The sequence below is a fragment of the Solanum tuberosum genome, unplaced genomic scaffold (genome assembly GCF_000226075.1).
Source record: "Solanum tuberosum cultivar DM 1-3 516 R44 unplaced genomic scaffold, SolTub_3.0 scf00149, whole genome shotgun sequence".
Taxonomy (NCBI): Eukaryota; Viridiplantae; Streptophyta; class Magnoliopsida; order Solanales; family Solanaceae; genus Solanum; species Solanum tuberosum.
The window spans coordinates 194671-204609 of NW_006239072.1; the positions used below are offsets into that span (position 1 = coordinate 194671).

Sequence of the window (9939 nt, forward strand, 5' to 3'; positions counted from 1 at the left end):
TAATCAGAATGACAATCATTGTGACAAAATGAGAACTTCATTTCATTCTTACTGAAAATTTGAAGTTGATACAACTTGATTAAATGTCACAAAGAAGAAAGTTGCATAAACAAACTTGGCAAAACACAATTGATACCCAATAATGCACCAAAATATAGTTTGGTATCAAGAAAAGTGTAAATAACACAATAATAACCAAACACAAAAAAACAACCCCAAAGTCAACTATTTCTTAGTAGTTGAATTGCTTTGGCTTTCATTAATAGCAGCAGCTGCAGACCTTGTTTGAATTCTTTTTTCACCCCTCATTTGTTGAAGTCTATTACTCGTAATGGCTGATTTTCCCTTCCATTTCACTCAAAAATGTGGTTGATAGCCAATATCTCTAGTAACTTCATCAGACCTCCTTGGAACTCTTGTACCAATGTCAACAACTCTACTACTTTGCATTCCAGGCTGTATAAATAACCACAAAGGTTAGTAAAAGTATATGAAAATCATCATCACCAACCAATAACAGTTGTACTTACATTAACAGTTGTAAAACCATCATCACCAATCAATACTCCAAATCCTACCATCCTTGGCCTTTTAAAAGGTCTTGAAGATTGTCCACCACTAGTGCCTTCATTCTCATGATTTTTTTGAGGCATCTCTCTTCCGTTGCTTGTGTTTTCATTTTCTTGTCTTCCTTGAGGCATTCCCCTTCCTTTGGCGCCCTTTCCTCTGCCTCTTCCTTGAGGCATTATCTGTGTGTTCTCCTGGATTTCTTGAGACGTCCCCCTTCCCTTGGCCCTTCCTCTTCCTTGAGGCATTGCCTGTGTGTTCTCCTGGCTTCCTTGAGACATCCCTCTTCCCTTGGCCCTTCCTCTTCCTCTACCATTTTCATTATTTGATCTAGCCTGATTATTATAATACAACATATTAGTATATATTCAACTAAATATTAATGACAATTGATACATTTACCTGTAGTTGAGTAGAAGTTGTTGCAGTTTGAGTTGGAACAGTTGGAGGAATAGGACAACCTCTTTTATTGTGGCCCTTTATATGGCAATTGCTACAAGTCATAACAGCTCCACGTTTGCTAAGCTTACCAGTTCTCTTTGTTTCATTTGCCTCTTTCCTTCTAGCTTTACTTGGTCTTCCAGGCAACTGTTTAACTGCAGGTGGTTGAGCTGTTGGATTAACAGATGGTGGCCACATTTTCATATTGTTCATTGGCTGGATAACATATTCATATGTCCTTAGGTAGGTTTCCTTGTTATAACAGCTGGCCACATAATGAATTGGTTCATATTGCTTGTAGTGTAGGGCAGCAACACCATGAGGACAAGGTATGCCTTTAAGCTGCCAAGCTCTGCAACTACAAGTGCGCCTAACAATGTCTACACAATGTGTAAAGCCTTTGTCTACAACCTCAAAACCCCTTTCTCCATTCCATGATATGTTACACTTCATTGACTTATTAATGTTTTGTTGTAAAATCTTGAAAGCCATGGAAGAAATATCAGTGACCCATGTGTTTGAGAACTCTCGTAATTTGACCAATTCTTTTCATCATCTTTATCCTAATCTCTTCCAGCATTGTAATGATTGTCTTGTATCTTGCAGACAATATCCATGAATTGAAGCTCTCTGCCATATTGTTACCAACAGAGTCACATTTGCTATGTTCTTTGAAGTATTTTTACACCACATTTCTACATTGTAGTACAAAAGACCATCCAAGCAGTCACTTCAATTTCTTCATAGCATCTATGTGGTCCCTCAATTCAGCTTCAAATGTAGATTTGGCAATCTTCCAGAAAACATTTCTTCTCTCTATTCCCTTCCAATTTTTGCACCAATTTGCAAGGACATGTCTAGCACACATCCTGTGTTCAGCAAGTGGTAATAAATCTTCCATTGCAATTTCCAGTCCCTATTAAAGAAAGAAAATAAACATATAAAAGAGTTAATGTGAATCAAAAAGTATATATAAGATGAATGCGTATTAATAACCAAGGACATACTTTTTGCATATTAGTAATCAGGGTAAGTTCATGTCCTTCTCCAAGATGAAGATCATTCTTCACTAGATTCAAAAACCATGCCATAATTCTAACATACTCAACAATATGATCACCCATAATCTCTTTTAACACTCTAGCTCTAGCTCTTCTCACTATTGTCTTTCCAACTTGAATATCCAATTCTTTTCTAATAAGCTCTTGCAACTTGATAATTCTGATGTTTGGCTGCTCAGTTATTCTATCCTTGTATCTAACAGCTAGAAACCTTGAATTGCACAAATAGTTATGAGTTGAAGACACACAAATATGGATAGGGTTGTAGCTTTTAACCACAAAATCAGTTTGGCTATCCAAACTTGCAACCAATAACCAAGGACAACCCTTTTTGCAGCACCTAACTCTGACTCTTCCAGGCTCATTCACATATTTCTCAATTTGAATTTTTTCTTGAACTGCATATTTGGTTACAGCTTCCCTAAATTCTCTTACATTTGCAAACACCAAACCTAATTCCCAAATAATCTTCTCAGAAGTTGGATAAAAAATAACTCTGTTTTTTTTCTTGTTTCTAACAATTTGTTCAACCTCTTCACCATATCCCCATCCTGTTTCTTCTTCTAATTCAAAGCTAGGAGCTTCATCACTAGGATAGTAAGGTTCATCACCCCCTAACTTACCTTATAAGCTATCCTTACTGCCAACATTTGTTTCATCATATCCTATATCTGGGCCCTTTTCAGTAGTATGAATCTGTTCTGTAGTTGTGCCTCTAGTTCTCCTGTTTGACCTGTTGAAATGCCTTCTAAAGCCCTAAAATCCCTATACTCTTCATGAACATCACTATCTAAACTCTCTTCACTGCTATACACTTCAAATCTCTCATCTGATTCATCATATGATTTATCATCTGAACTTTCTACACTTAGATTGGAAGGTTCAGCAGCAGGATTAGAAGGCTGATAAGAAGTGTTAGAAGGTTCACCAAGAGGATTAGAAGGCTGAGATGAAGTGTTGGAAGGTTCACCAAGAGGATTAGAAGGCTGAGATGAAGTGTTGGAAGGTTCACCAAGAGGATTAGAAGGCTGAGATGAAGTGTTGGAAGGTTCACCAAGAGGATTAGAAGGCTGAGATGAAGTGTTGGAAGGTTCACCAAGAGGATTAGAAGGCTGAGATGAAGTGTTGGAAGGTTCACCAAGAGGATTAGAAGGCTGAGATGAAGTGTTGGAAGGTTCACCAAGAGGATTAGAAGGCTGAGATGAAGTGTTGGAAGGTTCACCAAGAGGATTAGAAGGCTGAGATGAAGTGTTGGAAGGTTCACCAAGAGGATTAGAAGGCTGAGATGAAGTGTTGGAAGGTTCACCAAGAGGATTAGAAGGCTGAGATGAAGTGTTGGAAGGTTCACCAAGAGGATTAGAAGGCTGAGATGAAGGGTTGAAATGTTCAGAAGAAGGACTAGAAGGTTCAACAGGAGACTCAATTTCATTAAAAGATGTAAAAGATTCCCCACCTACCCCACCTACACCACTGTCCATCACATGGGGGACATAATCCAAAGCCAATGGAGCAATTTCTGGCTCATTAACCTCATGACAGACATAAACATCCATTCTATCCCCATTTTCAAACATAGAGGAAATGTCACAAATAACCTTATCACTTTTAACTTCAACAAAAAAGCCATCGATTGGAGATCTAATAAAAAAGGAACAATCTGTTGTATATCCTAAGTCCTTTATGTAGCCTTTCAGTTCAAAATAAGACATTCGATCAGTGTCTACTTCCAAGAATTCAGTCACAGACCCACCAACATAATCAGATGAGGGACCAAACACAATTTTGCCCCCATGATACCATCTCAAAGTTATAAGAACAAATGACATTGTAAGAAATCCTGAAAACACAGTTACAAACAAATCTCAGAAACACTGAATCAATGAAAGTTACAAAAATATTCAACAACAACAACCCAACAAAGAAATACACATCAACTGCAACAGGCCAACTTCCCAATAATACAGATGAGTAATATACACAACAACAACATGACAACAAACGAAATACGCATCAAACAATGTAAATAAACTAACGACTAATCACTACAAAATTCACTTACAATGTAAAATAAACTAACCTATGAGCCTTCACTTCTTCGTTCCGCCACCAATATTCAACAAATTTCAACAAGCAATTTTACCAACTAGCTTTGCCTCATGAAATTTCTTAGGGTTTTGATCGGTTGAAGAGAGAGAGACGAGGGTAGGTGAGAGTGAAATGGGTTGGAAGTTTCTTTGGGTTTGGGTTTGGGTTATGGGTTAAAAAATTGAATGGGTTAGGATAAAACCCGGCCTTTGTTAAATGGGTTGGAGGTGTGGCACACGCTCTTGGATTGAGAGCACTGATGTTGAAAAAATGATGTATTTATTGTGCTTTTGGATGGTTTCGTGGGGTAATAGGACTCCCGCAACTTAAGGTGTCTACTTAAAAAAAGGGTATAAGTTCCATGGGGTAATTATGTATTTCCTCTATAAAGAATTATATTTACTCACTTCCTCAAATAATAATGTGTTTGAGAAACTGTCTAATTAGACTATAAAATTTGGGTCAATTAATAACATAAATTTTTTGTTCGATACAACTGAATCTATCGTGACAACTCTTGTTCCCCCACCTTGTAGCATTCTGGGGCCCTACTATGTATTAAAATTAGAGTACCCTTTCTTCCACCTCCGAAGGATGGAGGGGGTATATCTTCGAGTGTTTCAGCCGATTCCCAATCTCCCAGTATCAATATTTCAGCTGCTCAAAACAGAAAAGAGTAGTTTCTGAAGAGCAGAAATTTAGGCCAATGCGTTATCAAATTCAATTGCATCAACAAATAGGAAATGATTTCGTGACTTCAAAACAATACGAAAAAGGATGAGGAAAGACTAAACAGGATACACAGTAGGGCCAAAATATCACCAAGTTTGTTCTTCACAATAGAGTAGCACAATCGCATGTAATCCTCTCATGGCCGCTGAGTTACAATACATTCTTAAATAAAGTTTATTCTCAGCTCCGGGAAGTTGGAGCTAAAAGAAGGTAGACAAGAGCTCCTGAACTAGTAGCTAACTCCCGGTTTATTAAATCTAGGAATGTAGGCTAGGAAGTCAACAAACTTTCACCTTTCGAGGTCTAATAAGTTGTTGAACGAATAGGTAAGATAGAATCATAATGCTGCTATGCACTCGATTTCAATCCTTGCATTCATTGGCAGTGCTGCAACCTGATAAGTTGCCCGAGCTGGTGCAGGAGCTTGAAAATCTGCAAGATAGTCTAGTTACTAACAGGGGACTAGCACAAATGAAAAAGTAGCATTCAAGTGCTGAATACAATGTCACGATTATTGTTGACAAAAGATTTTATTACATCATCAGTGTACATATGGTCAGGCTCATCGTTTCTTCCAAAAAATAAGAATGAACCTCCCCAGGCCGTAAACAATGATCTAATCAAATGCATGAGCACAACAGTAGACCTTTGATTGTTTCAGGCACGATCTCTCTGATATCCCAAAAGGAAACTAGGCAGGACATAGAATGAGCCTTCATGCAACCAAATAAGAAGTATGATATGCAATGCATCCACTTTTATTGTTCTTAAATCCATTCAGGTTTATCTTTGATTTTAGTGCAGTGTTCAAGTAAGCAGAGGGAAGAATCTCATACTGATGAATGTTGCAAAGCAAAAAAAGTATACATATAAAAATTGTAACTCCCAATATCATGACTCACATTTAGCATAAATCTCATTCACTTTCTTGAAGTCATTCAGATCAGCTAACCTGTAGAGAGAGAAGCAACGAAAAAAAAATCAAGACTACCATGAGAGCAAAAACCTAGGGGGTGGAAGAAGAAATAACAAAAGATCATACAATATAGTTGTCTTAACAACTGAGGAGTAGCTAACGCCACTTGCTTTAAGTATCTCCCCCATATTCTTGAGAACCTGGATATCAATATTAAGCTCAAAATCTTAGAGACAGCATTTTTTAACTAAAAAGACGGAATAGTGACAACCAAACATCAAACTAAAATCGAGAACTGTTATTTGTCGGCTATCTACTCTTTTTTGTTTTTTGGTGGAAAATTGGAGATTACAAGTAGATGCAGAGAACAATTTGTGAAGTTGGGTATGCGCCTTCCTGGCTATCTATCATCTTTTCTGTTTAACTTATTAAAACAAGCACTCATTTTGTCATATCCCGTGAAATGCAAAATTCAAATTATTCAACATGATGATGGAATTTAACTACCTCTTTATATCACATAAACTTAGAACCGGACAATTAGTAATGCACGACTACTCAGAATTGAGGGTTAAGATTGACATAATAGAGTTTTAAAAAAGCACCTACAACTGGCATGGCAATGATATCTTCAAGTACATCTTTAAAGTTGAAGAAAGAGTTTCAATTTTGAAATTTTGAACTACCACTATTTGGGATCAAGTGTAGAAATCTACTTTTTGGCATCACACTTCTTCACAAGCTTTGCAGCTGTAGGCGAGAAGAATATTTTACAAGAGAATACTGCATACCCTATAGTGCAAGAGAAAAGAGCCATGCAACGCTACACCACATGTGAGCTTCCTAGATAAGTTAGCATCAAAAAATGTATCCAATAATGACTAAGTGGAGACACAACTTTCAAGTACTGACATGAACATTCTAATCACGACTGACTACCAAAATACCTGCTCTGTTTGATCCTCCACACTTTCTGAGACAAATTTCCCGGTCTGCATTCAATCATAAGTTAGTTAAAGATAGCAAAAAGCAAAGACAAATAATAGAACTAGTACACAGACTGTTTCAGGCTTATGATGTTGAGCATTTGCAATAGCTGATACGATAATAGCACAAACCTCTGGAATAAGACCCAGACATCCAGAGACGAAAACAAAGTTATTAGCTTTGATGGCTTGAGAGTATGGCCCCAGTGCTGCCGGAGCCTTTTCAGTGTGAACAGCCTCCTTTATACCTAATGACATACAACAAATGTTCATTAATAAGGTTAAGAAACTCTTTGAGAAATAAGTTAAGATACCAGAAATTCGATAATGTGTGTGAGAGAGAATTTTCTCTATACCCTTGTATATTTCTAGATATAATGCTTGCCTATTCAATAACAATTCCGAATCTCAAGGACTTAATTTGCCTAAACAAATTAAGTGGTTATGTTTTAAGTTTTACTCATTAACAATGTAATTAAAAGCTAATTACAGATAATCGTCTATAATAAGTGGATTGGCAACATAGAAAGTAGCTTATCAAACTTAAGAGCATTCATGTTCGAAAAGCAACTAAGCATCATTTTTTTCTGCATAGCAGCATCAAAATCTCATGCCATTAGTGATACGCCTTCTTTTTTTTGGATAACGCAAGATAAGTGTTCTTTTCAGCACTTACAAATGTTAAAACATGCAAGGTTTACATATTGCTTTCCTGAATAAGGATTACAGTCTACACCCAAATTTTAAACTAAACTCTAAGCTCAAACACAATTAAGAAATCACTGCATATTACCTAGAACTAAATCCAAAAAAAAAACGTCAAAATCCCAATATTTTCGGTAGCACGACGTCAAAAACTATGCCTCAAATCCAAACAGGTCTAAGTATAATATATATAAATCCTCTATAACCATTCAGAAGCAACAACACTCATCAATCAGCTAAGAAAATACCAAATTTTATTACATTTACATCAATCAACTTAGTTTCAATCCAAACTATTTGAGTCCGTCAAAAAAATTTAGAAAATTACGCAAACAGAAAAAATTCCATGGTATGGTGACTGAGGGGACTTACTGGCATCAGTGGAAATGCTTAAGCAAGCGAAGGGCTTTGATCGAGCTGATGAAGAACCACAGAACTTTGCCCCAGCAAGTGACACACAGCCAACTCCGAACACTACCGGAGCTCGGCTGCGTAGGGCGGCGACATCCATTGCCGGAATTTGGAAGCGACTTGCTGCGGCGGCGGCCCACGTCATTTTCCGATTCTGCTTACTATGTTTTTCTTCTGTTACCTTATTGGCTTATTATTCGCTTCCTTTTATTATTATTATTATGGTGGCATATTTTCGGAATATTTGATTATGGGCTACACTTCCTAGAGCCCATATAGGCCCAAAAGTCATGCAGGACAATATTTAGGCCCATTTATTGTGTGCTACTCTAATCTGCACACGTGCTACGATGGCAATTATAACGTAAAAATGAAGTTATAAGTGGCAATTATATACATATAATATTTTTTATTCATCTACATAGTGTAATTTTGCGACAAAAGAATGTTTATATGTGTGGCTCCCCCGTTGATTATAAGTTAAAACGAATCCAATTTTTTTTGTAATTCGAGAGGTCACGATATGATAAGCTATGATTAACTATAAGTCAGAAACAAATTCGAAAAAAATGTTTTAGTTAAGATTGTTCTCTGCAATACGGAGAGTTTCTATTAATATGTTATATGCTACCTAAAACGATACAGTAAGATACAATTATAAAGCGATATGAATCAAAAAAAATAATACCTAACTCAATTTAGATTATTCTCTTCAACTCGAGAGAGCTCCCTAACAATAGGAATGCCCATGGTATGATAACAACACTTGAGCATTTAGCATCTTGCATTTGTTTACGGTAACATGACAATAGCTACAAACAATTGATTGTGAACTCAATTATCGTTTAATCATTATAAAGTCTTTATAAAATCTATAAACTTTAAACTCAGGATCCACTTCTACGAATTTCATTATAAGATTTCAAAATTAAAAAAAGCATAACCAACACAATAAAAAAGCAAACAATACACAACTAGTCAACTACTAAATATTATGCCTCTAAAACTTAAAAACCATGAACCTTGATTTGTTCCTTCTTAACAATATCAGCCTTCACAAGGAACTTGGACACATTATTGCGTTGATCGCCCTGTAATTGTATCACTTTCCCAAGCTCCTTATCCTGGATAATGGTTCCATTGCAGCAATACTCTTTTTTAAGGTCCTTAAGTATTTTTTCGTAACTAAAATCTTTCTTCAAACCTTCAATCATAGTCCAACTTTTCTTACCATTCCTTTGTTGTACACGAATATGCACATACTCCTTTTTTGTTCCACGGGCACCTAAGTCTTTCGACTCGGCGAACGGATCGAAACTCCGTGGGATTTGAACATCAGAGTCTGAGTCCACGGCATCCGCGAATGGATCAAAAGAAGTTGAGATTTGAAAAATTGTATCAACCATATGTATATTGTTGTATGAAAACTTTAATTTATAATCCAAAGAGAAATCGTCGTTTGCTGATTGGACAATCAGAGAGCTGAAAAGAAAAAAAATCATATTTTTAGAAGTCAAATTTTCAATAAAATTGTGAAGAATAAAAAAATATACTATTTAAATTTGTATACACCTTAAAAATTGGATATATATCAATTAATTAACCTACATTGCGTAAAACTTGTTTATAGATACAACAATGACAACAACAATAACAACATATCTAGTGTAATTCCACAATGTATGGATCTGGAGAGGGTATTCCATAGATACTCGACTCAAGAAAAATATAACAAAACAAATTGGAAAAAAAATAATCAAAGATGACCTCTAACAGACCCCTAACAATAAAAAAGTGAAGTACCTCAACCCAAAAAGTTTAAAAGATTAAATTTTCAAAAACTTCCATAATATACGGGAAGGAAATTAAATTCAATAAAAACGTTAAGAACATTCGAGTAATATGTATAAATAATTTATTTAGTATCAAATAAGTCGTTGAACACCAATTGATTTGCGAGAAAAAGAAAAAAAACTCACCTTGAAACACCAATAAAAGAGAGGACCTAGATGGAGTATCAATTAATAAGGTTTCG

The 9939-nt window shown here is 36.0% G+C and overlaps 2 protein-coding genes across 2 annotated transcripts; both read right to left on the bottom strand.

The window, feature by feature from the left end:
* Window positions 1-4932: 4932 nt before the first annotated feature.
* Window positions 4933-8098, bottom strand: LOC102592473 (reactive Intermediate Deaminase A, chloroplastic-like). Its single transcript, XM_006352446.2, has 6 exons — window positions 7866-8098; window positions 6921-7036; window positions 6750-6794; window positions 5929-6002; window positions 5789-5838; window positions 4933-5318 (listed from the first exon to the last, which is right to left on the bottom strand). Exons 1-6 carry the CDS (start codon window positions 8047-8049, stop codon window positions 5224-5226), a joined length of 564 nt encoding a protein of 187 aa, XP_006352508.1. The 5' UTR covers window positions 8050-8098; the 3' UTR covers window positions 4933-5223.
* Window positions 8099-8871: 773 nt separating this feature from the next.
* On the bottom strand, window positions 8872-9385 carry LOC102592812 (protein translation factor SUI1 homolog). The gene has a single exon (XM_006352447.2). The coding sequence runs from the start codon at window positions 9308-9310 to the stop codon at window positions 8912-8914; it is 399 nt and encodes a 132-aa protein (XP_006352509.1). The 5' UTR covers window positions 9311-9385; the 3' UTR covers window positions 8872-8911.
* Between the last annotated feature and the right edge of the window lie 554 nt (window positions 9386-9939).

Bases quoted from the DNA above. Each gene is read 5' to 3' on its own strand.
- LOC102592473 (XM_006352446.2), bottom strand. From the start codon at position 8,049: ATGACGTGGGCCGCCGCCGCAGCAAGTCGCTTCCAAATTCCGGCAATG. The intron at 7,037-7,865 runs GTAAGTCCCCTC...GTATGTCATTAG, and splicing joins AAGCATTTCCACTGATGCCA to GTATAAAGGAGGCTGTTCAC. The intron at 6,003-6,749 runs GTATTTTGGTAG...ATTGATATCCAG, and splicing joins TGGAGGATCAAACAGAGCAG to GTTCTCAAGAATATGGGGGA.
- LOC102592812 (XM_006352447.2), bottom strand. From the start codon at position 9,310: ATGGTTGATACAATTTTTCAAATCTCAACTTCTTTTGATCCATTCGCG.